The sequence below is a fragment of the Canis lupus genome, chromosome 21 (genome assembly GCF_011100685.1).
Source record: "Canis lupus familiaris isolate Mischka breed German Shepherd chromosome 21, alternate assembly UU_Cfam_GSD_1.0, whole genome shotgun sequence".
Taxonomy (NCBI): domain Eukaryota; kingdom Metazoa; phylum Chordata; class Mammalia; order Carnivora; family Canidae; genus Canis; species Canis lupus.
Window position 1 is genome coordinate 20488041 of NC_049242.1, and position 26429 is coordinate 20514469.

At 37.3% G+C, this 26429-nt stretch overlaps 1 protein-coding gene and 1 long non-coding RNA gene across 9 annotated transcripts in view; one reads left to right on the plus strand and one right to left on the minus strand.

Annotated features, from left to right (window-relative positions):
* The window catches only part of NARS2 (asparaginyl-tRNA synthetase 2, mitochondrial), a 136435-nt gene that overhangs the window by 91702 nt on the left and 18304 nt on the right, over positions 1-26429 (plus strand). For 6 of the 7 annotated variants that reach the window (XM_038568491.1, XM_038568488.1, XM_038568489.1 and 3 more), the window contains 4 exons: positions 7311-7377; positions 8917-9054; positions 22216-22313; positions 24864-24890. In XM_038568491.1, coding sequence (XP_038424419.1) covers positions 7311-7377; positions 8917-9054; positions 22216-22313; positions 24864-24890 — 330 coding nt within the window. Of the gene's footprint in view, positions 1-7310; positions 7378-8916; positions 9055-22215; positions 22314-24863; positions 24891-25354; positions 25376-26429 lie in introns of those variants that run through there. The other variant, XM_038568492.1, reaches the window with a different exon arrangement.
* The window catches only part of LOC111091519, a 52834-nt gene that overhangs the window by 5516 nt on the left and 20889 nt on the right, over positions 1-26429 (minus strand). Inside the window, exons 2-3 of one of the 2 annotated variants that reach the window (XR_005375617.1) lie at positions 10825-10876; positions 7280-7523 (exon numbers count right to left, since the gene is read on the minus strand). This is a non-coding gene — a long non-coding RNA (uncharacterized LOC111091519). Of the gene's footprint in view, positions 1-6960; positions 7524-10824; positions 10877-26429 lie in introns of those variants that run through there. The other variant, XR_005375616.1, reaches the window with a different exon arrangement.

Sequence of the window (26429 nt, forward strand, 5' to 3'; positions counted from 1 at the left end):
TAAGAAACAAGAATAATAAATAAAACCTATAGTCTGTGAGAATGAGTTGTATTAAGGGGGAAGAAACCCATAAAAGAGAAAGAAGATGAGACAAAAGAGTGAGGAAGTAGAAGTTTTATTTTATTTTATTTTTTTATTTTTAAGATTTTATTTATTTATTCATGAGAGACACAAAGAGAGAGAGAGAGGCAGAGACACAGGCAGAGGGAGAAGCAGGCTCCACGCAGGGAGCCCGATGCGGGACTCGATCCCAGGTCCCCAGGACCATGCCCTGGCCGAGGGCAGGCACCAAACTGCCATGCCATCCAGGGATCCCCTAAGTAGAAGTTTTAGATAGTGTGACAGAGAAGATCTCCCTAAGATGATTTTTGAGTAAAGATTTAAAGACAGTTAAGAGAATTAGCTGTATGGTTATGTGGGAAAAGAATATTTTAGGCAGAGGTAATAGCAAGTACAAGAGTCTCGAATTTGGAGCTGCCTGATATGTTCAGGTAGTAGTGAGGAGTGAAAAAGGGAAAAGGAAAGTAGAAGTTAAAGAAAGGAGGTGGAAGGTGGGAAAATCATGTAGGGCCTTGCAGGTCACTGTGAAGAATTTGGGGTTTTGCTTGAGTGACGTAGGGAAGCCACTGAGGGGCTCTGTAGAGGACTGATAAGATCTCAATTAGTTTTAAGAGGATCACTCTGGCTGGTAGTTGAGAACAGGCTTTAGAATGAGAGCAGGCACAAGAGTGAAAGCAGAAAATCAACCCAGGAGATCATCTGGGTGAGAGTTAACGATGGTTTGGACCATGTATTAGATTTATACAGAGAAACAGAACCTACATGATGTATATAGAGAAAGATCTATTTTTAAGGAACCATCTCACAATGTGGAGACTTCTTGAGTTCAAAATTTGATGGTGTAGTCAGCCGGCTAGAGACTCAGGGAAGAGTTGGCAGCTGGAATGAAGGCATTCTTCTGGCAGAGTTCCCTCTTTCTTAGGAGAGGCCAGTCTTTGTCCTATTAAGGCCTCCAACTGATTAGATGTGGCCCACTCACATTATGGGGGGTAACATACTCTACTCAGAGTCCCTGATTTAAATGTCAGTCTCATCCAGAAACACCTTCACAGAAACTTCTTGAATGTTTAAACAGACATCTGAGTACCATAGCCCAGCCAAGCTGACACATAAAATTAACTGTTGTAGGCCAGGATGGTGGCAGTAGAGGTAGAAAGAAGTTGTTCTATTCTAGATATATTTTAAATATAGAGCAAACAGGATTTGCTGAGAATGGGAAAGAGAGAGAAGTCAAGTGTGACTTTAAGCTTTTGTCTTAATACAGCTATAAAAATGGAGTTGGCCATTAATTGAACTTGGGAAAGCCATTAGAATTGCAAGAGGTCTGGGGGCAAATGAGATGGCATCAGGATCATCAACCTCATGTATTATGTTAAGATTCAGACATCCAGTTGTAGATGTTGAGTAGGCAGCTTCAGTGTACAGATAGATCTAGAGTTTATGGAAAAGTTCTGGACATTGCACATTGATAAAAGTAGTAAGCAGGGAAGGAAAGAATTAATTTGGGGGTCCTAAGGAATCTGTGCTAGTGACAGAAAACCAAGGAAAACATCTTAAGTATCCATATCCTATCTAGTGAATCCATATCCTATCTAGTTATCCATATCCTATCTAGTGAATAAGATGGAAGATGGGAAAAAATATCTATCATTTATTAAATATTAGCTTATGTGCTAGACAGTGATAAACTTTACATCATAAATAGTTCATTGTATCTTTACAACTCTGTGAGTAGTTACTATTGCTCTTCTGTGGAATAAGAATCAAAGAGATTAAGCAAGTAAAAGATGAAATGGGAATTCAAACTCACTTACCTGATTTCAAAGCTCATGCTTTTGACCACTGTGCTTCAAAAGGGCACTGCAATTAATGCTAGAGCAGTTGTAGCTCTTCGCTGTCCTTATGACCCTCACATATCACTTGTGCTTTGAAGTCCAGGTCTGTGAAATACTGAGGTTGGGAAATGAATTCATGGGCTGTGCCACACTGGTCATTGCTGGCATCATCGTCCATTCCACAATGCAAATCATAGTTGTGGATGGTGGGTTTTTGTTTATTTTTTTTAAGATTTTATTTATTCATGAGAGACACACAGAGAGAGGCAGAGACATAGGCAGAGGGAAACAGCTCCCTGCAGGGAGCCTGATGCAGGACTCGATCCAGGACTCTGGGATCAGGACCTGAGCCAAAGGGAGATGGTCAACCACTGAGCCACCCAGGTGCCCCCATAGTTGTCATTTAAATGTATACCTGTAATGATTTGTTTAGTGTTTGTCACCACTGTGTGATTGGGGACTTGTTTATTTTGTTTATTGTTAACACTCCCAGTACTTAGTACTGGGAGCTCGGTAAATATTTATTGAATAACTGAATGAATGAGTAAATGACATTTGAGTAGCCACAGGGGTGGGAGTATTCTCCTTTAGGTTAGGTCCTCTCCCTGAGGTTTCCTATTAATTCCTATCACTGTTTACTTTGGGCACTGAGTGTAGTGAGCCTGGATTCTAGTTCTAGCTATACTCCTTATCAGCCATTAATGAATGTCTTAGGTTTTTTTCACCAAACTATCTACTATGAGTTAGGCACTGTGCTAGTCACAGTCACTGATGATCCATGATATAGGCATGGATTAGTTCTTTTATGGAATTTAAAATCTAGAGAAAAAGATGAATAGTTAACTTTTTACATGAATGATTATTTGATTACAACTATAAACTTGATTAATAGTAAATTTTTAACCTTTCTAAACTTGCATTTCCTCATCTATAAATTTGTAACTTGTCTGTCATTTTGTTCGAAAAGTTCAAATGACCAAACTGCTTAAGCAGTGTGCCAGACTAGATAACTAAAATAACATTCCTGCTGCAAAACATCTAAAAATGGTTGTTAAAAATTATAAAAATTCGTTTAAATACATTGTTGAGTCACTAGAAAGTAAGAGAAGTTCCAGGAGCTACAAATAAAGAGGGAACTGAGTACCAGAGGGAGATACATAAATGGCATGATGCAGAGGTTTCTCGAGATGGTGAGGGCAGCCTGGGTGGCTCAGCGGTTTAGCACCGCCTTCTGCCCAGGGCGTGATCCTGGACACCCGGGATCGAGTCCCATGTCAGGTTCCCTGCATGGAGCCTGCTTCTCCCTCTGCCTGTGTCTCTGCCTCTCTCTCTGTGTCTCTCATGAATAAATAAATAAAATCTTAAAAAAAAAAAAAAAAAAGATGATGAGGGGAAGGGTTAGTTGCCGATCTTTGAAACCAGAGATTTTAACAACCATAAGACATGAAAGTAAACCTAAGTGTGATGAATTAGAAGGGAGATACTCCCTGAAGTACACATATGCATACACACACGCATGCACACACACGCACATACGCGTGTATGTACATGAGATACCATGTGACGGGATCCCTGGGTGCAGCAGCGGTTTAGCGCCTGCCTTTGGCCCAGGGCGCGATCCTGGAGACCCGGGATCGAATCCCACATCAGGCTCCCGGTGCGTGGAGCCTGCTTCTCCCTCTGCCTGTGTCTCTGCCTCTCTCTCTCTCTGTCTCTCTCTCTCTCTGTGTGACTATCATAAATAAATAAAAATTAAAAAAAAAAAGAGATACCATGTGACTTGAATTCCTTGGCATAAATAGATTTCATTGTATTCTTGACTACTTATAATTGTTTTATATGAAAGTAAATTATTTAAAGGACTTGTCTAGTAATTGAATTTAGTCTTTACTAAGCAGAAATAGAATTCAATTATTTTATGTCTCCTTTATAGCATTAAGGTTTTTAAAATGTAGAGTACTTACCTTCTTTTGCTCTTCATGTATCTGTGAATTTGAGTTAAAGAATGCTAATAATTTTAGCTAAGCAGTTTTAATCCAACAGCTTCAGAATAATTTCCTTAAATCATAAAAAAAATTTAAATCTGAAGGTAGTTTGGTACTGCATCAAGCAATATCACTATGTCTCTTCCTTCTTAAAGTACTTTAGAAAAAGCTTCTGGGAAGAAGAGATATTATTCTCTGTACATATCAAAAGAAATTAGGAGAGAGAGTTGATAAAGGCCATTAAGGATATCCAGTGTCAGAACTGTAATTTGAGCTGAAAAGCTCTGCTTCAACTTAAGATGTGGGAGTAAAGCAGGAGATCCAGAATAACAAGAGATACTTAGAAAGTCATTTTTTAGAATAATGTAGCAAACATATCCATGGACAAAATCCCTGTGCTTCCCACTTTGACTGCTCTTATATTTCTCAGTATAATGAGTAGATCATATCAAGTAATTGATGGAATAGAACAATAGAATGTCAAAGCAGAAAAGAACTTGAGATAGCATAGTCCAATCTCCTTATTTTACAAGTACAAATACTTATTTTTTAAATGTTTATATAAAACATTACACAAATTTATAAAATACTTTCATTAAGTTGAAGTGATTTACATAGTAGCCAGTAAGGGGTAGCATCAGAGGGAGAACTCAGAGCGCCCATCTGTCTTTGTTTTGATTGAGTATATTAAACTCCAAGTGTTTTAGGTACCATCTTAGTAGTTAAAAGCTGAGGCTGTGGAGTCACCACATCAGGCTTACTACTTTACATGAGTGATTTTGGGCAAGTTACTGTCCCCTTTAACCTTCCTTTTCCCTTCTGTAAAATGCTTGTTTAAATATGATTAATACCCCCAACACCACTTTCATTCTTGCCTTAGAAATTGTGATGTAATACGATTCTAATTTGAATAAAATTTTCATCTTGGAAAAATATCACTCAAAACATAGCTTTGGAGGCTTTTTTTGTACTATATACACAACTCCTTCCAATTAATTATTATAGGTTTGAATTTAATTTTTCCTTCATAGAATAAATTTTTTTGGGTAACTTATTTTTTGAGTGTTTTTTTTTTTTAAGGTTTTATTTATTTATTCATGAAAGACACAGAGAAAGAGGCAGAGCCATAGGCAGGCTCCTCACAGGGAACCCGACGCAGGACTTGATCCCCAGACTCCAGGATCATGCCCTGAGCCGAAGGTAGATTTCTCAACCACTGAGCCACCCAGGCGTCCCTATTTTTTGAGTTTTTTTTTTTTTTTTTAAGATTTATTTATTTATATATTCGTGATAGACCTAGAGAGAGAGGCAGAGACACAGGAGGAGGGAGAGGCAGGCTCCATGCCGGGAGCCCGATGCGGGACTTGATCCCGGGACTCCAGGATCGTGCCGTGGGCTAAAGGCAGTCTCCAAACCACTGAGCCACCCAGGGACCCCCTATTTTTTTTAGTTTAAAGACTTCAGGAAGTTTATAGACTTTTGGATCTTGTTTGTTTTGTTTTGCGGTTTTGGTGGGGAATTGAGGGGAGATTTTTGGACGTTATTTATTGTAGATTTTTGTTTTTAATCATCCAAAGTACTGTTACAAGGGCTCCTGGGTGACTCAGTTAGCTAAGCATCTGCCTTGGCTCAGGTCATGAGCCCTACATCAGGCTCCCTGTTTAGCAGGAAGTGTGCTTCCCCTTCTTTCTCCCTGCCTCCCCACCCCACCCCCCCACCCACCCCCCGCCCATGCTCTTTGTCTCACTCTAATGAATAAAATCTTTAAAAAAATGTTCAAAGTAATGTTGCAAAGGGCATATGGAAACTGACATTTTCATATACTACCAGTGGACATAAATTAGTATAACACTATCAAAGGGAAGCAGTGTCTTTAGCAGTATCAAAATATCTAAAAACTATAAACATAAATACATTACAATCCAACAATTCTATTTTTTCCATATGCAAAATTCATGTGAATCATTTGTGACAGATGTATGTAGTCATGATTTATAATAGCAAAAGATTAGAAACAGCTGAAATATCCATCAATAGATGAATGAGTAAACTATGTTATAGTCACAAAATAGAATATTATATGATAGTTCAAAAAATGGAGAAACTTATATATGGATATGAAAAGATCTGCAAGGTATATTACTGAGTAAGAAAAGATGTGAAAGAATGTATATGGCATGTATACTATGGCTGCCATCTATTAAACAAAGGAGATTATATGTTAATACTTGCTTATAGATGTATAAAACCTTCTGGAAGGATACACAAAAAACCAGTAACAGTGATTGTATGTGAAGAGAGGAGCTATGGGCAGGCGGCTAAGTGGGCGGCTATGGGACAGGATGGAAGAGAAATAGATGCTTTTATACTTTTTTTTTTTTTTTTTTTTTACTATGTTCATATATTACCTATTCAGTTAAATTCAAACAAATGTGTGTGTGGCTTGCTTTAGACCTGAGAGTTTCTTACTGAGGTGTAATAACCAATGACTTTTTTCCTAAACAGTCTTACGATGCTTAGCATATATTACAGAGCCCTGACCGTGGCCTGAAAGAATCCATAAGATCTGACCTCTGACTATCTCTCTTATTTGATTTCCTGGCATTCTTCCCCTTGTACAGTATGCTACAGGCACATTGACCTTTTTGTTCCTTGAATGAGCCAAACTGTTCCTTCACTTCAGGCCTTTGTACTTACTGTTCCTTTTGCCTGGAATACTTACCCTCATATATTTATATGGTTTATTTCCTTATTTCACATATCCCCAAGTCATTGAGTCCTTTCTTGACCGTCGTATCTAAAATTACACCACCAAACACTCTATGTCGTCTTCCCTTGCTTTATTTTTCTTACAGCACGAAAGATTTCTGGCTTTATATTCTGTTTGTTTATTCTCGAACCCCAAATCCCAGCACTCATACACAGATGCACACACACAAATATCAGTTCCGTAAAGGCTTTGTTTTGTCTCTCCAGTGTCTAGAATAATGCCTAGCACATAGTAGGTGTTCAATAAATGTGTTATGAATTAATGAATAAATGATGACTTTATGAAAAGATTTTTACTCTTTCAGCCTCACTATTTCACACCTTTTATTAGGGCATTGGCATAACATGAATTCAGAGAAAATCTTTACTTGCTTAAGTGACAAGGTTCTCTGTATATACTGCAAGTAGGTCAAGAATGGGATTACTGAATGACCACTTTTCATCATACTGATCAGTTCTCATACAATTAGGTCAGCCTTAATTCCTGATTACTTAGTGATGATTTATTTACAATTATTCCTGATTACTCAATAATCATTTAGTACTCCTTTGTGATCTCAAAAATTATATGAGAATAGACCCTTTGTAGTTTTTCAGATGAAGTAATTAGCAACATGCCATTATATTGACCTTTCTCTGCTTTTACTCTCTTTCTTTCCAGCATTTCTTATACTGAAGCAGTAGAGATCTTAAAGCAGTCATCTCAGAACTTCACCTTCACTCCAGAGGTAGTATTTATATTTGTATTTTCCCCTCTTGTCCGTATCATATTTCATTGAGAATCCTGGGGCACTGAGCTGGCTCATTCAGTAGACCATGCAACTTCTGATTTAATTGTTGTGAGTTCCAGTCCCACGTTGGGCATAGAACTTACCTTAAAAAAAAAAAAAAAAAAAGGAGAAGAAGAAAGAAAGAAACTTTTAAAATAATCTTATTTTTCTGGGGTGCCTGGGTGTCTTAGTCAGTTAAATCTGATTCTTGGTTTTGGCTCAGGTCATGATCTCAAGATCCTGAGATAGAGCCCAGCATCAAGCTCTGCACTCAGCACAGTCTGCTTCTCCCTCTCTCTCTACCTCTCCCCCTCCCTCCCCCCGCGGAATAAATAAATAAAATCTTTAAAAGTAAATAATCTTACTTTTATTATTAGCATTGTTTAATATTTGCCCATCTTTAGATTGTCTTTTTTGATATTTGCTCAACCTTGTTAAAATATTTAGAGTAAATAATTTTGAAGTAGAGTCATATCATTTTTAATAGCAGTGACTAAAGATTATAAAGAAGTTTATAATCTTTAAACTATCTTCCTAAACCTTCTGGAAGGATAGGAAGATGAAAATCCTTTAAAAGAATGGTAATATGTCCAGAGAGGCCACATGATTTCTCACTGGGCATGCACATAATATTAGAAACAAGTCTCCTCATTCCTATGCTAGGGCCTTTAACCTATAATTAACATATTGGCAGACAAGTAGGGATAATATAACGTTAGGAATGTACTGTGATTACTTTGTCTTCAAACTATTCTATTTACCAGTCCTATCCCCAATTAAGTCAGATCTTCTTATGAGGTATAGTAGTTGTGCTTGTTACATTTATAATCAGTTATTTATTTGTATAATTTTTTTATTTAATATTTGTCTCCTACCCTGGAAGCTTCATGAAGTCAGGAGTTCTATTTTTCTTACCACTATGTTCAGTACCTAGCATGGTACTGGGATTTAATAGGCATGTTAGTATTTGTTGAATAAATAAGTGTTATTAAATATTCATCAGAGCATCTGATATATGAACTGACTTTCTTATTAAAAAAAAAATCACTGAAAGAAGCCATCTAGCCAGAGAGAGACTCAATATTAGGAATATTATCTTTCATCATTTAATTTCCTGCGACTTAGGAACAGTAACCATAGAAGAAGCTCTAGGCAATATTAATAAAAACTATGATTTTGAAGCCAGCTTTTATACACTGTGGGAAGGGTACTTTGTTTTCCTGCAGATGCGATTCATCTGCTAAATGCTGCTCCGCAAGATATGGGGGACAGAAAGCATAATGTTTATCTACTCGTTTCAGCTTTCATCTTTCCAGGCCTTCAGATGTTCTTGTAACACACCTCTCTGGCTTAGTTATCTGAGTAACCTTAGCAGACAGCTCCACACATCACTGATCTCAGAGGAAGCCCTTGGAACTGATAGAGGTTATTTTTGGATACTGCATTGTATATTTCTGCTCTTTCTTCTCCTTTGATAATTCTATTTTCTCATTACAGTGGGGTGTTGATCTACACACTGAACATGAAAAGTACTTGGTGAAGCACTGTGGCAACATACCAGTCTTTGTCATTAATTATCCATTAGCACTCAAGCCTTTCTACATGAGGGATAATGAAGATGGCCCTCAGCACACAGTAAGAAAAATCACTAAGTAAATCAGGGTTGGTGGTCTCAGAATCTTGAGTTTTTCCCTTGACTTAATTTCATTTATCCTTTGGCATATTTTTAAAAATTATATCCATCACACTTTACATTTCTTAAAATGATAAACTTTTTTTTTTAATGATAAACTTTCTAAAAGGTATCTCTCTCTCTCTTTTTTTTAAGGTATCTCTTTTTAAAATAGTGTTCCTAAATAAGATCCTGATGTTCTCTAAACACACTCTAAACACACCTATCACATGGTGTCCTGCTTAGTTTAGCAGATGCAAATATAAGCGTGTTTTTTTTTTTCTTTTTTTTTTTAAATAATTGAGAGGAAGTGGCCCAGAACACTGTTTAGCAGTGCCTGGTCTACTATCAGCTGAAATACTGGTAAGGAGCCTGAGGGACTGGTGTATGCTGGGCAAGAAAGGAAAGCAGTGGCAGGATCAGACAAAACAGGAGGCTCAGAGTACTTTGGTTTTGTTGTCATATAGAAATTGAGAGGGGAGGGGATAGAAGGATCTGAGATGTCTGGGCAGATTCTCCTGTCCCTTCTCTTCTGACTATTTCTTCTTGTCTATCTTGTCTCTGTCTTTCGGTCTCTCTCTCTCTCTCTCTCTGTTCTCTTTTGCCTCCCTTATGCTCTGTCCTTTTTTCACACTTTGGTTGCTTTTTAATTCTTCTAGTTTACTTTTTCCTTTTTTCTTCTTTTGTCTCTTCTTTCACTTTAACAAAATTAGCAGTAATATAAAATAATATATTTGACTCTTTAAATATTAATTGAATAGTTATATCCTTAATAGCATTAATGTAAAAATCTGTGAGACAAATATATTATGTTTATCTCACAAAGGGTCCAAAAACAAAACTCTGCTTTCTGATGTTTTTCAGTTGTCTCTAGATAAACATCAGTGGAAAAATGTAGATCAGGGCCTACCAGTAAATAAAATATCTCCATCTTAGGTATACAAGGTTGCCTCTTTGAATATATTTCCTGTTTTCTCTGTATATTATAGTATTACTAAAATGGTATTAGCCATCAGTTAGTAGATTCCTATAAAGCAAGCACTATCATTTCATCTCTAAGTCCTGGAACAATCTTGCCAAGAAACTTACTGTTTCTCCCATTTTACAGATGAGAAGCTAGGGTTTAAGGACACTGGTTGCACTTCCCAAGCTCACATAGGTAGTGAATGACAGTTAGTGAGCAGACCTTACTCCCTCTGGTTCTGAAATCTGTATTCTTCTGCTTCAAAGCCATAAATACAAAGCTACATTGATTTAACACATCCCAACTTTTCACACAGCGTTATCCAGAACCAATGAGCAGCACGGTTGATTTATGATTCTTACTTCCTTTTTTCCTACCAACCCTCTGGTATAATTGATTATAAGAAAGGAATTGACCCATAGGTTGGCAGCAAAAAAAAAAAAAAAAAAAAAAAAAAAAAACAGGAGAAACTAGGGCATAGATTATCCAGTCCTTAATAATTCAGTGTTGAACCTATGTCACAAAACAGGACTGCATCCATATCTCTTGGCTTTTTTTTGATCACTCCACCTTATACCACTTCCACCTCCCCCTCACCACACACACACACACACACACACACACACACACACCATGTAGTCTTTGCATGTAATTTCCCAGCATTCAGCACTTTTCAGTCATTCGATTTTGTACTTCTTAAATACACCCCTTAAAGCTCTCCGTCTTTCTCTTATAATGTTGTATGGTGACAAATGGTGACTACACTTACTGTGGTGAGCCTCAAGTGGTGTATAGAATTGTTGAGTCACTGTGTTGTACACCTGAAATTAATAAAAACATTGTCAACTACAAGAGTTTGAAAATTAATTTTTAGTTTAATTAATTTTAAATTTATTTAATTAAAAACTTTGCCTCTCTGTAGACTTTCCTGGGTTACCTAGTCACCTTGATTCTTCCTTTCTGGATTTCTATAGCATTTAAAGAGTTAGTAAAACTGGTAGCATTGGATCTATTTTTTGTGCTATATAGGTGTTGCTTTCTCAAATAAAAGAAACTCTTAACTTCTTCAGGATGGGAATGACTTTTTTATAGCCACAATGGCTTCTACTGCGCATTCCTCGTTCCCTCTAATATGACTTCCACCCCTGTCGTACCACTGGAGCACCTCTTTGTAGGATCAGTAATAATTGTCATGTTATTAAATCCAGCAGACTTTTTTTTTTTTAACTTCTCAACATTACTCAGCACAATTAATGACTTTCTTGTTCTGAAAACTGTCTCCTTTCCTGGCTCCTGTGACATGGTATTCTTCTCTGTTCTCAGAGATTATTCCTTCTTAGTCTTCTAGACAAGTTCATCCTCTTCTCCTAATCCAGTAGATGTTGGGATTCCTCAGGGTTCCATCACAGATCTTTTCTCTCCTCAAAGTGATGTCATCTGGACTCACAGCTTACTATTTATTTTCAGGGAACTTGACAGTCACATCTCTAATCCTTACTTTTGCTCAGAGCTCTTACTGCCATTTATATATCTCAAAGGCATCTTAGAATAATCTAAAACTGAACCCATCCGTGATTTCTGCTCTTCTCCCCTCTTCTTACCAAATTTGATCTTCTTTCAACGTTCCCTGTCCATCTAATTGTGCAAACCATATCCTAGACTCATCTTTGAAATCTTCCTTACTCCCTATATCCAAGCTGTGACTAAGTTGGCATTTTTATATGTTTATATAAATCTCAAATCTATCTACTTATCTTCATTTCCACTTTTACCTTTTTAGATTAAGATACCATCATCTCTTGCCTGGATTACTTCAATAGCTTCCTGACTGGTCCTGCTGTATCTGCTCTTTCCTCCTCTGAGTCACTTCTCCCCACTTCAGCATAAGCTTTTAAAAAATGTAAATCTGTTCATGTTATCTCTCCTTTTAAAACCATTCCATGGCGGAGTGCCTGGGTGGTTCAGTTGGTTAAGCATTTGCCTTTGACTCAGGTCATGATCCTAGGGCCTTGGGATCGAGCCCTGCATCAGGCTTTGTGCTCAGTTGAGAGCCTGCTTCTCCTTCTGCCTCTGCTGCCCTCCCCCCCCACTTGTGTGTGCTTGCATGCTTACTTTCTCCCTCTCTCTCTCAAATAAATAAAAGGGTTTTTTTTTTTTATTAAAATGAAAAATTAAATTAAAAAAAAGCGTTCAGTGGCCTCCCATTGCTTTAGTATCCAAGTCAGAATCCTTGATCTGGCCTCTAGGCCCCAGTGACATCTGTCTGCCTGTGTCTCTCTTACCTGATGCACTGTGCTGCTTCTCTTTGCTGTCTCTGCTCCATTCATATCATGTCACCCTTACCTGTCTTCAGACATTCACTGCTTTCTCTCACCATAGTATCTTTAGACATTGTGTTCCTTCAATCTAGGACAATCTTCTTTACCTAAGTAATTTTACTATTTCTCCAAATCTCTATTCAGCCATCATTTCCCTGGAGAAACCTTCCATGACCCTCTAGATTGAGTCAGAGACCCCTGTTAGACACTAAAATATTACCATGTTAAATTTCAGACCCAGAACTACTAACTCGTAATTCATTATACTCCTTAACACCGTTGTAGTTTTACATTTATTTTTATGACTATTTAATTAATGACTCTCCTCTTTGCCACAGGACTTGAGGACTTTCCTTTTCACTCGTTGTATCCATAATGTCTAGCATAGTGCCTGGAATATAGGAGGCACCTAATATCTATTTGGCAATAGGTAGGGGATTGGACAGATGGATGAATCCAACTCTACATAGTTGTAGACACACAATGGACAAGTAGTGAGTGAGTGACTTGATTTGCTAAGGAAATTTCTGGGATGTTAAAGAACAGCTTTTACTCCAATTTTTTTGAGTGATAGTAACACAATATAAAGGAAAGTCCAGTAGCTTTAGAATCAGACACTCTTGGGTTCAAGTCCCAGGTCTGTGTGTTAGAGACCATGTGATCTTAGCCAGCTAATGTCTTTGTCTTACTTTCCTAGTCTGTAAAAATAAGTTTATAATCTTATCTCAGAGTTGTGAAGATTAAATTAGATAGTATATAAAAATATATATATAGCACAGTGTTTGGGATGATAGGTAGTCGATAAGTATAAAGCCCTCTTTCTTTCTAAATTGTGATGAAATCTTTATTATGATAAAGCACAGTAATGTTAAAATATGTTTGTGTTTTACAGCATCAAACATACTGTTACACAAGATTCTTTAAAAGGCAATTCCTTCATAGACTGCAGTCACAAACATTTTTTATCTTTAGAAGTACAAGGAGGCCTCCTTTATGACAAGTCTCTAGTAATGTGGTCTCACAGCTTGAAAACTGAAAGCATTATAATGGTACTTTAATGTACTCATATATTTTATACAGTACTATAATATATAGCTTCTCAGAGATAAATTATTAAAATATCATTTATTTAAACTGCATATATTAGACGTAGGTTATAACATTGATTCATTAACACCTAGATTTCTTTTCAACCCACTTGTATAGAGTGCCTGCTTCTACTTATTTTTTTCAATGGGGAATGAACAGGCTTTGAGCCAAATAACTGTTTCTTTCAGAAGGACTATAATAACAGGTTGTGAGTAGGGTTGCAAGAGTTTCTGCAATGGGTGCAATGCAATCTAAAGAATTAAGACAAATACGTTTCATAAATGCCTTCCCTAGGGATCAAGAGAAGGGTAGAGAAATTTTTTAACCTACACTTGTACCATTGGGCTGGAGGTCATAAGTACTAAAATGGCACATTTTTAGAGCTACTGTACCTTTTTCCCCCAGCCCCTCCAAAAAAATTAAAATATGCAGTATATTTTAATGAAAAGCATACTGGACTAAGGAGTTAACAGTGCCAGGTTTGAAATCCATCTTTCTTAGTAGTTAGCTATATGACCTTAATCAAATCCAATCACTAAGCCTCAGTTTCTCCTTCTGTAAAATCAGAGAGTTGGATTGGATGACTTCCATAGTACTAAAAAGCTTTAAGATTCTCTGATTTCAAGTAGCCTAAGTTTTTCCCCACTTGGATATATAAGAATAACTTATAAATTAGCAAACATATTTGATAATTTGAAGATGACAGATCATGGGCCTAAATAAAGTGAATCTAAGCAAACATTCAAAATACTATATGCTCCTGAGTCTAGGTCCCTTAGTAACTCCCTCAAAAGCAGGTGCCAAGTATTCAGCTAGGGAAATGGCTTTGCAAAGAAGAATATTCATTCATCCCATCCATTGTGATTAGGAAAAAGTGACTGCCAACATCACCAGATAATATCGTAATTTTTAAAAAATTATATCAGTATTACTTAGCAAATCATAAGAATTTAAGCATTAGTGGGCATTCAGTAAAGTATCACTATGAAGTCAACTTGGAAGGAATAATACTCAACCAAGGGATATCTAATGAATTTCCCTGTCTGGTACTAAGTAACCAGCCTGCATCAAACTAACAGAAAATAGTAATGAAGGGAATGGTAATTTTTCCTACAACTAGGACTAATGACTATCCTAGGAATTTATATTATAGTTGAAAGTATGCATGTCAGTTCATCTACAGTGTTCTCAGACTAACCATTTACTAGCCAAAGTCCATTTTTAGCCATTGCTATCTGCAGCCCATTTGAATCTTTACACTCTCATGTCCGGAAGGCTCTCTTTCCTACCTGTGCCTCATTGTTTTTAGGGGCAAAATATTGTCTGTCAGCAGTAAGAGCAAAAGCTCAGAGAGATTGAAACCACAAACATGTTTCCTGTGGTTTGTGGAACATGCTTCTTCTCTTGATAATAATACGTAATGTTGCTCCATTGTTGGTAGCAGCCTGTCAGAAACTGAATAGGGAGGTGTTCAGTTTGTGTTTTTCATTAATACTTAAAAATACTAAGGTAGGAAGAGAAGGTGAAGAAGAGACATTCAACTTTTTCCTCTCTGAAGTTAGCATAGAAAAGGTAATTTTTTTTAAAAGGTAATGTATTAAAGGCCTTGTTCCTATCCAATCTGTTTGTTTTTCAATTCAAGGTTTGCATTTTATTTTCAGTACATTGAGTGGAATCAAAGAGTAAGAGTCAAAAAGGAGTGTCATAAGTAAAGAAAGACCAGGGCTTTTTGAGCTTGAATACCAACACAGACTATTTCTAGACAGCATGCCACCGCAGCTGTGTGATTTAAACAAAATAAAAACACACACAGTAGAGGAAGATGTGCATTCTGGCCTAGAAGATATGCCCAAAGTGGAATGAATTTTACTTAAGACTAAGGGAGTTAGCAATGACTGTAGTACAATTACTTGTAGCCTTCATTGTTATCTGTGTAGAAGAGTGAAAGGACAGCAGAACTAAAATCTTTCCACTTCTTTCAGGTCTTCCAAAGATGCGTAGGAACATAGAGGAGATTGTAGCTACAGAAGTGCTTAAATTTGATCAAACTTGGGAGTTAAGGGGACATTTTTTTTTTAATTTTTATTTATTTGTGATAGTCACACAGAGAGAGAGAGAGAGAGGCAGAGACACAGGCAGAGGGAGAAGCAGGCTCCATGCACCGGGAGCCCAACGTGGGATTCGATCCCGGGTCTCCAGGATCGCGCCCTGGGCCAAAGGCAGGCGCCAAACCGCTGTGCCACTCAGGGATCCTAAGGGGACATTCTATAATCCAGCCTGTGAATTTTAACTTTCCCGAATGAAGGGCAGGATTGCTCAGCCCTAGCTCTTTAAGCGAGCCTCAGACTCCCATAAACCACAGATCTGCCAACCCATAAGGGCAAATTGTAATGATGAGCTCATGTTCTATCTAGGCCACTTGCCTGTTTCCAGCCTCTTTGCACTCTTAACCTCTCACCACCTGTCACTGGGCAAACACACAGCCATGTTTGTCTCATTAGTTCTTAGATTTGTGTGATTCTGTCCATGTTTCACATTTTGTGCACCTTTGTGTCATGGTTTGTACTCTCTTATGTCTGTATGTACTCTCTACCTCTACTTGAGCACCGGAAAGAGTAATAGTTTCTGTAGTAATTAGCTCAGCATTTATCAGGGGGAGACACAACATAGAAGAATCCTGTTGGAAATTTCAACTCTCACTAAAAGGTATGGAAATTTGAAGGAGCTGTGTCAGTAATCTTCAGGGAGTGCGGTGTTTTCTGTGTCATATCAGAGGAAGTGCAGCTCTCTGTTTATCAAATGTAAATGTCTTCATTTATAGTTGAGGAATAGTTTGCTATATTATAGCTGCTCAGAAAGTGTGCAGACTCCGTAGAGAGATTAGAGGGTATCATAGTAAAAGGAAAGCAGGAAGTATAACTGATAGAGTCGAAAAGAGATGCAACCTAAAGAACAAGAGAAGAGAAGAAGATGACATGGAGAAAGAAGGGAAAACAAAGCCTTCATGGGCCTTTCTTCAAAAGAGCTAAATCAGTTCCTTGATAAAAAAGAAACAATATGCTTGGTTATAGAACATTTATGAGGCACCGTGAAGGAATGTCTTACTCAAAGGATCAATCTCTCTCAAAAGGAGAAGCAACTTTACTCTTTGTCAAGAAAATATCACATGAATTCGTGCACCTGAAAGTGTGAATTTTCAGGCCATCCAAAGAAAGGACATAAATGATGTGTGTATTCCTTCTGCTTGTCACAAAATTAAGAGTGATATATGGGACTTTATCTGGATGTCTTCTAAAATTTTTATTCAACTAAAATAGCTATTTTGTTCGGTTCTTTTCTATTTTGGTAAGTTCTTTACTTCTTTTCCTTTTCTAACCCCCTCTCCCAGAGTACAGAGGAAGAAATAGGAGAACTATTCTGACCTTAATTCTCTAATTAACAATGAGGATTTGGTTGGGAGAGTGGAAGTGAAAGATTCCATGTCAGTTCGGGAGAGGGGAGGCTACATAGTAAACTGTTGTACTCTACATAAATAGTGGCCACTACTCTCTCAGAGGAGATTATATTTTCCTGCCGCATCAACATCCGTTTAGTGACTCACATGTGACTTGTATTGGCCAAAGAATAGTTAGCAAGTGTGACCTATATCCATTACTCCTGGACAAATGTTTTTAGTACATACTTGTCTGTGTTCTTTTTTTTCCTGTCTGCCAAATCAGCAGTACCTCACAAAGTGGTTTTTTTTATCAGCCTCAAGCCAGGATGGACATGTAGCATAAGTTTTAAAAAGCCAATTCATTGTTGTAAAGCAGAAGTTGTCAGTCATGTACTACTTTGTGTCCTCTGCCTCCCCGTCCTGCCTCCTTACCTCCACTCCTATGCTGGAGACATTTAGCAGTATCTGATGACATTTTTGGTTGTCACAACTAGGGCATTGAAACTGACATCTGGTGGTAGAGGCCAGGTATACTGCTAAATATCTCACGATGCACAGGACAGACCCTCACAACAAAATTATTTGGCCAAAAATGTCACTAATGCTGAGATTGAGAAGCCTGTTATAAGCTTCTGGGATTGTTTATAACTGGGTTATTAGGATAATGTAACCTATCCTGACTAATACAGCAACTACCACAATTAATTTTATGATAACTAATGTAGAAATAACTGGGCTTAACCATCTTAATGTCTTGGTTATTAGGAAAACAGGTTTGAAAGAAATCCAGAAGAAAAAATGTAGATATCGTACTATAGCATAAGGTTTTAAAGGTGACTCAGATGGCTCAGTCGGTTGAGTATCCAACTCTTGATTTCAGTGCAGGTCATGATCTCCGAGTTTTAAGATGGAGCCCCAAATTGGACTCCATGCTGGGCATAGAGCCAGCTTAAGATTATCTCTCCCTCTCCTGCTCTCTCTCTCTCTCTCTCTCGCTCTCTCTCTCAAATAAAAAAAAAAAAAGATTTTGAAGGTTACTCAAAAGATTCAGAAGCTATCAGTTCCACAACTGTTACTGTGCAGTTGCAAATATTCCAGATAAATAAAAACTAAATAGGTCTAAAACCAGTATGGTTGTACATTGAATTCCCCAGGGAGCTCACATATTAAAATAAAGAAGGTTTGTAATCAAAGATAAATATGCATCTTTCATGGTCCTCTAAAAATAGCATTTAAAAAAGCCTAAGTTCAAAATTAACATAATTGAGACCTACAGAAAATGCTAAGATCTCCAAAGGGCTTTGTGCTTGTTTTAGTTGTATTAGCAGCAAACCAAGCAAGAAATGTGTCTCTTATTGGATTCTTATGAACTTATACAGAAAGCAAAACAACACATTCCCTCGTGGCCCCAGCTGGATTACCTGTTTCCTGTTCTTCCATGATAGCTGATTCTCCAACATCTGTTTTTGAGGCAGTGAACTTTTATAAACTTTGCCTATACTTACAGTAGCAGAGGCAATTACTGCTCACCTTTGTGGCTTGGAATTGCCTCAACTTCCAAAGCTTAGAAATGATAGATTTTGGATATACCTGTCCCTTCTTAATAGAACTACACAAAGATGGAATGCTATACTTCAGGGATAGTGATTTTCAGTCATTAAATGTTTTCAAGCAAAGCTCAGAGAGCCACTTGGTGTCTATTCTTTTCTAATCCAGATGGCCTGTAATTCTAAATTTAAAACTTTGGATTAAGGTTAAGAACAGATTTTTGATCAGGTGTCTCTCAACTTCTAATATATGTTAGCCATATCTAAAAGCAAGATACTAAGAAATAAAGATGCCAGTCATTCAGGGGCTCAGTCAATTAAGGATCTGCCTTTGGCTCAGGTCATGATCTCTGGGTCCTGGGATCAAAGCTCTTGTTGGACTCCTTGCTCAGCGAGGAGTCTATTTATTTATTTCTCCTTCTCCCATTGCCCCTCCCTTCTGCTCATGTTCTCTCTTTCTCTTTCAAATAAGTGAATACAATATTAAAAAAAAAAACTCTCCCTTGAAACTTCTTTCTCTGAGAATAGAAAGGGTAACTGCAGGGTCCTGGTCAGAGTCCAACTCTATTAATTGTGTAGCCTCTGAGAATTTCCTCTCAAGGCTTTCTTGTCCACCTGTCCAAAGCTGTGTGTTTCATTCCCTGTCATCATATCTGAGTCACCAAATCTACATTCCGAATTATCTGCTTGGTCATTATAGTTTCCCCAAGTTCACAGAAGAATTACTAAGATGTGGTCAACAAGCAGTGTTAGTGTGACAAAATCTGTTTGCACATTTACTTCTCACCAGCTGAGTAAGTGGTAGGAAATTTAGTAAAAGAAGCTATTAGTGAATTTCTGTTTTCTCTCGCTGTAATTCACACCAAATCATATCTGATGTTTTCTCTTTTAATGATATAATGAAGATGAGGCATACAGTATTTGGGGTGCACTCTTGAATTATTACAGTTTTATTAATTTCAATTATTTATAAGAGATACCTCAGTCAAAAGTTCTGAAATCAAAACAGGGCAATTGCTTTATAGTAAATTGTAAAGTATAAATTGTATAGTAAAGTAAGGCTATAAGTAAGACAGTGTTTAAGAAAAGAGTTTATAATGTCATGTGACATTTAATTAAATGTGAGGGGCCCCTGGCTGGCTCAGTCAATAGAACATGCAACTCTTTTTTTTTTTTTTTTTTTTAGATTTATTTATTTTAGAGAGCGAGAGCATGCCCATACTAGCATGCCCTCGACTGGGGAGAGGGACAGAGGGAGAGACTCTCCAGCAGACCCTGGCCAATGGGAGAGCTGGAGGTGGGGCTTGGTCTCACAATCCATGAGGTCATGACCTGAGCCGAAATCTGGAGTCAGTTGCTTAACAAATTGAGCCACTCAAACACCCTAGAGTGTGCAACTCTTGATCTTGGGGTCGGGAGTTTGAGTCCCACATTAAGTGTAGAGCTTACTTTAAAATTTTTTAATTGAAGATTAAAATATATTTTATGAATTTCTGATTTTTCATTTGTTGTAATATATATTTCTTAGTTTCATCTTCTTTTTTTAAATTTTTTTAAAAGATTTTATTTTTAGAGCACAAGCAGGGAGAAGGGAAGAAAGAGAGGAAGGGGGAAAGAATCCCAAACAGATTCCCCACACAGATCCTGGGCAGAGGGCCTCCATCTCATGACCCCCAGATCATGACCTGGGTAGAACCAAGTTGGACACTCAACCAGCCAATCCACCCAAGCACCTCAGTTTTGTGCCTTCTTAATAATGCTTGCTACCTGCCCCACAAAAAAGAACCACCAAGTCACAGAATAATACAGATAGCAAATAAACATAAAAGTTAAATATTACTAGTAACTGAAAAAATAGAAATTAAAATATAAAGCTACTATTTTCCTTTATTGAAAGTTTTTTGTATGTTTTCTTATTATAAAAGTGTAACACATCTTCATTGTAGAAAATAAGAAAATACCAGAGAACAGAAGAAATCATAGTGGCAGCATAATTAACATCTCATGTAGATGCCAATCTTTTTTAATTCATGTCTAAGATTTTTTATCCATGTTTAACAGTTGTCTCCTATTGACATGACTTGAATTTTTGTTATTTTAGGTAATGCTGCAATAAACACCCTGTGTGGTAATCTTTTTTGGTTTGGGGGTTGTTGGGGGTTTTTTTGTTTTTTATTTTAGAGAGCAACCAGTTCCTGGTTTTTTTGATTTTGATTTTAGAGAGCAACCAGTTCCTGGTTGGTAGAATTGCCAAGGCTGGGTCAAATCATGTGGCATTTTTAAGGGTTTTGATGATCTTTCCCCAAGTTACTGACCAGAAAGATTCTATCAGACATAAGAGAATACTGGCTTATGCAACTTCTAATCCATGTTGTCTGTGTTGTTTTCTTACTTTTATATTATGATAACTCCAAAATGCTATCTCATTGTTTCAGTTTTTACTTTTTTGATTAATAATCAGAACATTTTCTTTTTTTTTTTTTTAAAGTAGGCTCCATGCCCAGTGTGGAGCCCATTGTGGAGCTTGGACCCATTACCCTGAGATCAGGACCTGAGCTGAGATCAAGAATGGGACAGTCAACTGAGTCACCTAGGTGCCCCAATAATCAGGACATATTTTACATGTCCTACCAAAATACTATAAGTTAAAGAAAAATCTTCATTGCCAAATTATTTACAAGAAAACAAACAAAAGACACACACTAAAATGCTCAACAAGAGAAAAGCAGTTAGATAAAAACTGTTACTTTTAAACAATAAACTATGCAGGTATTAAAACATTCAGTATTGCGCCGCCTGGCTGGCTCAGTCAGTGGCATATGTGACTCTTGATCTCAGAGTTTTAAGTTCAAGTCCCATGTTGGGTAGAGAGATTTTTATTTTTTTAATTAAGTATGCAAAGTATACTAACATCAGAAAAAAATTTATAATACTAAGTAAAACATTAGAATGATACATTTTTTTTTTTAATTTTTATTTATTTATGATAGTCACAGAGAGAGAGAGAGGCGCAGAGACACAGGCAGAGGGAGAAGCAGGCTCCATGCACCGGGAGCCCGATGTGGGATTCGATCCCGGGTCTCCAGGATCGCGCCCTGGGCCAAAGGCAGGCGCCAAACCGCTGCGCCACCCAGGGATCCCTAGAATGATACATTTTTATGTGTAATTTGATCTACTGTACTCCATAAACATGGAAGAAAAAAAAATCAGAAAGAAAATATGCCAAAATGCAATTGCTTCTGCATGGTGATAGATGACTTTTAATATCTTATAATTTTTAATACTTGCCACATTTTTTATAATTAACATACCACATTTGTGAAGAAAACACATTTCTGGGGGAACCTGGGTGTCTCAGTGGTTGAATGTTTGCCCTGGGCTCAGGTTGTGATCCCGGTGTCCTGGGATCGAGTCCTGCATCAGGCTCCACACAGGGAGCCTGCTTCTCCCTCTGCCTATGTCTCTGCCTCTCTCTCTGTGTCTCTCATGAATAAATAAATAAAATCTTTAAAAAAACATATTTCTGTTAAATATACTGCATATATGGTGCAAGAGAGGAAACTGTCCATCTGTAATTTGTGTATCATGTATTCTAAAAATAATACAAAATATTTTATTTTGAAACAGATAACATAAACAAGATTCTGGTAAGCAGTTAAATAGCCACTTGTTAAAATGTTAAAAGTTCCACTTCCTTGAGATGCTGACAATTGTTGGAATCCCCTGAAAATGTAAAATGTGAAATTGCTCATGACTTTTTTCCTTTTTAGGTTGCTGCTGTTGATCTTTTGGTTCCTGGAGTTGGAGAGCTCTTTGGAGGAAGCCTCAGAGAGGAACGGTACCATTTCTTAGAGCAGCGACTGGCCAGGTATTGATCAGACATAAACAAAATTCAAAAATTGAAGATGGGGCACTCGAAGGCAGTCTTGGCAGAGTCACAAAGAACAGCAAATGGGCCTCAGTGCCTAACTGACCTGAATCTCAGACTCTCTGTGGCCTTGAGCAAGTTGTCATGTGACTTCCCTGAGCTCCCCTTTCTTAAAGATTGGAACTGCTATGTGAAATAAGGCCACAGTGACATGTGCCCACTATTTGGTGCATATTTCTCCCTATGGAAATTGCTTTTTAAAAAGTTAATGGTAGAAGACAACCTTAAAGGGTTTCCTTCATTTTCCCCCTTCTTTCTGTTCTTTTTTATTTACTCTAAATTATGATTGGGAACATAAACTAAGACTCCTTTAGAGCCATAAAGAAAAGACAGACTCTGAACGAGAGAAAGGATAAAGATGGAGAAAGAAAGATACTAAAAATATCCACTAAACTAACATTTAGAATAAGCAGTTTTTCCTTCCTCAGGTTTTCTGCTATGTAAGGGTCTTGATTAAGCTATTTGAATAACTCATTTTAACTTGCTGCTTGAGACCTAGGAAACGAATCCATAAACACACAGAAAATGTTTTGGAGATGAGAAGTAGGGAATCGTGTTTCTAATTGAACTACCACTCCTATGTATGCACGGTCTGCCAACAAACCACAATGACTTCCTAAACTAACCAAGGTTATAAACCTCTGTTTTCCATGGTTTCCACTTTTGCTATGCCAGACTTTTAAAAAAAAAAAAGGTTTTTCCCATGTTGAAGGCTTAATCCCACTCTCCTACTCTCCAGATAATACTGGATTTCATAGAAACCTAGAAAAGCCTGAATATGATAGTTTGAAAATATCCTGTTAAAATAGCCATTTATAAGGCCTTCTTTTCCTAATGGAGAAATGCTAAAAGTTTATGCTTTTCCACAATCCCAACCTATAAATTTATTGGGTAACTTGGTTTTGTAATCCAATCATTTGAACTGCTCTATTTGATTAGGGTCCAGAAGAAGAAAGGAAATAAATATGTTCTGAGAAGCCTCTATTTAGTTAGATTACTAACTCCTTACTATTACTATACTGTTAAGAAAGTCCTGGGAAAATCATGAAAATGAAGTAAAGGTCAAACTCCTTAGATGGAAAGAATTTGAAGATCTCTGGGTTTTTTTGAAGCACAATAAAAATCACACATGGCAAGAAACCTCATTTGTTGAAAGATTAATTGGTTTGTTTTCTTTGCTTGCTTCCTTCCTTCAGGAAACCTTTCCTCATAACATTACATGTTTACCTAATATCTGATAATATCCAAATTTATCTTTCCTAATGAAATAGTTCTATGTGTTTCCCTGTCTCAGGGATCTATCTGTGACTTCGGTTCATGTTTTCTGTATAACTGATTTTTTCATAGTCCTTATCACTTCAGGTGCACTGTGATCCTAAATACTTTTAAAGGGCTGAAATTAATTTTTTATAACATTTATTTTTATTTTTAAGTAATCTGTACACCCAATGTGGGGCTGAAACTTACAACCCTGAGATCAAGAGTTGCACACTGTACCAACTGAGCCAGCTAGGTGTTAAAGGGCTGAAATTAATTTTAATGAGTATTAAGAGCTTAAAATTTTATTAACATTTTTCACATTGGCAAAACAAAAACCAATTTACAACCATATTTTGAAGGCAGAATCTATATTATTAATGCTATAGAATGAAATGTGTCTTTATGTCCCTTGTGTGTACCTCCCAGCAACCTTAAGTAACAGTGCTTTTCTTATGTCATAGAACAAGAAGCTCATCTGAAATGAACCTCTTCTTTTGGGCTCTGGACTATACTTTCTTTCTATAACATTTATTGTCTGTACCACTTACTTCATTATACCTAGGGCTATTGGTTAACTTACCTTTCTTAACCATACTGAATGGTCAGCCTCTCAATCATATTGTATGTTTTTTGAGAGCACAGGTTTTTGTGTGTACTTCTTTATTTTTTTTTTTAATTTTGGGGGGCGGGGGGGCGCCTGGGTGGATCAGTGGTTGGATGTCTGCCATTGACTCAGGGCATGATCCTGAAGTCCCAGGATTGAGTCCCACATCAGACTCCCTACATGGAGCCTGCTTCTCCCTCTGCCTGTGTCTCTGCCTCTCTCTCTCACTCTCTCTCTCATGAATGAATGAATGAATGAATGAATAAATAAATAAATAAATAAATAAATAAATAAATAAATAAATAAATCTTTAAAGAAAAATTGGGGGGGGGGGAAGATTTATGTATTAGAGACAGCGAGTGCACACCTGAGCAGAGGGAAGGACAGAGGGAGAGGAAGAAGCAAACTCCCCACTGAGTGGGAAGCCCAACATGGGGCTCGATCCAAGGACTCCAGGACCATGACCTGAGCTGAAGGCAGACGTTTAACCGACTTAACCACCCAGGCATTCCTGTGTCTACTTCTTTATAAAGAACACTGCACACAACCCAGGATAAATGTTTGGTGGTTGGTATCTTCGTCTTATTGCCATTGTTTGAAAGAATTTTGTTTCTTTCATCTTACAGATCAGGACTAACAGAAACCTACCAATGGTAAGAATGTGGCCCTTAATCATTCTTATTCTAGCTATTGGTCTGATTGTTATGTAGGTTTTATATGTATTCCCTAAGCACTGTGGAAGAGTATTAAGAATGAATAGGGGATCCCTGGGTGGTGCAGCGGTTTGGCGCCTGCCTTTGGCCCAGGGCGCGATCCTGGAGACCCGGGATCGAATCCCACGTCAGGCTCCCGGTGCATGGAGCCTGCTTCTCCCTCTGCCTGTGTCTCTGCCTCTCTCTCTCTCTCTCTCTGTGTGACTATCATAAATAAATAAAAAATTAAAAAAAAATTAAAGTATAAGATCTTTAAAAAAAAAAAAGAATGAATAGGTAGGTTCTCAGAAGATTACTTATTCCCTTTTAGTGCTGGAAAAATAGTAATAATATAGGCTGCCTTTTATTTATTACTTATTGTGTGCCATATAACTGTGTTAAAATTTTAATGTATTTTTTAAAAGATTTACTGATTTATTTGAGAGAAAGAGAACGCAAACCAGGAGAGAGGCAGAGGGAGAGAGAGAATCCCAAGCAGCCTCCCCACTGAGCATGGAGCCGGATGAGGAGCTCAATCCCAGGACCCTGAGATCATGACCTGAGCCAAAATCAAGAGCCAGACCCTCAACCAAGTGAGCCATCCAGGCACCCCTGAATGTATATTTTCTTATGTAATTATTATAACACCTTGTGAGTTAGGTACTATTTTCATCTCTTTTTCATTACCCCTCCAGACCTAAGGCTGAGAGATATTAACTAACTTAAAACCACACAGAAGCATAGAGCTGAGGCTTTGTTCCTATCTTTTTAGCTTCAGTTTCTCTCTGTGTGAAACTGGGGTTTGAGCTAAGTGATCCCTAAAATCTATAGAAATCTAAGCTGCATAGGGAAGATCACTTGTCTGTATTCATACATTTACATCTCCAAAATTGTTCTGATTTTCTTTCTGCAGACCCTTTCTTCAAGTACTTTTCAATATATACAAATTATGTAATTATATTTTTATAGTAGCATTCCTTCATATTAATTATTAGTATTCTTAATTCGTTTGCTATCCTCAGAAGAAGGAAGAGTCAAATTACACACCCTACTTTTGGTAATGGAAGAGCTAGATTATAGAAATGCCAAAGCCTAAAATTACGTTCAGGTCATGACCCTTGAATGCCTTATTATATACCAGTAGTGACCTTAGGCATACTTAAATCTCTCCAAGTCTTGGTTTTCTTGGCTGTGAAATGGAATAATAGTATCTACTTAACAGGATTATTGTGAGGATAAAATGAAACAATGTAGGTTAAGTATCTACCTAGAATGGAACCTCAGTTTCTTTTCCTTTTCTTTCTTTTGTTCTCAGCCTTATTAGGTAGATGAACCTAACCAAGCAAGCTTATGCATTTGCCTGTTTTTGTGTGTCTACAAGATAATCTTCATAGTGGGGAAAAACTAGCTAGATCACAAATTCTAATTGTTGGTTAAATAAGTTTGGGTCTTTTTAGTCTTTATTAACCATTCCAATACTATTCTTGTCCCAGCTAAAGT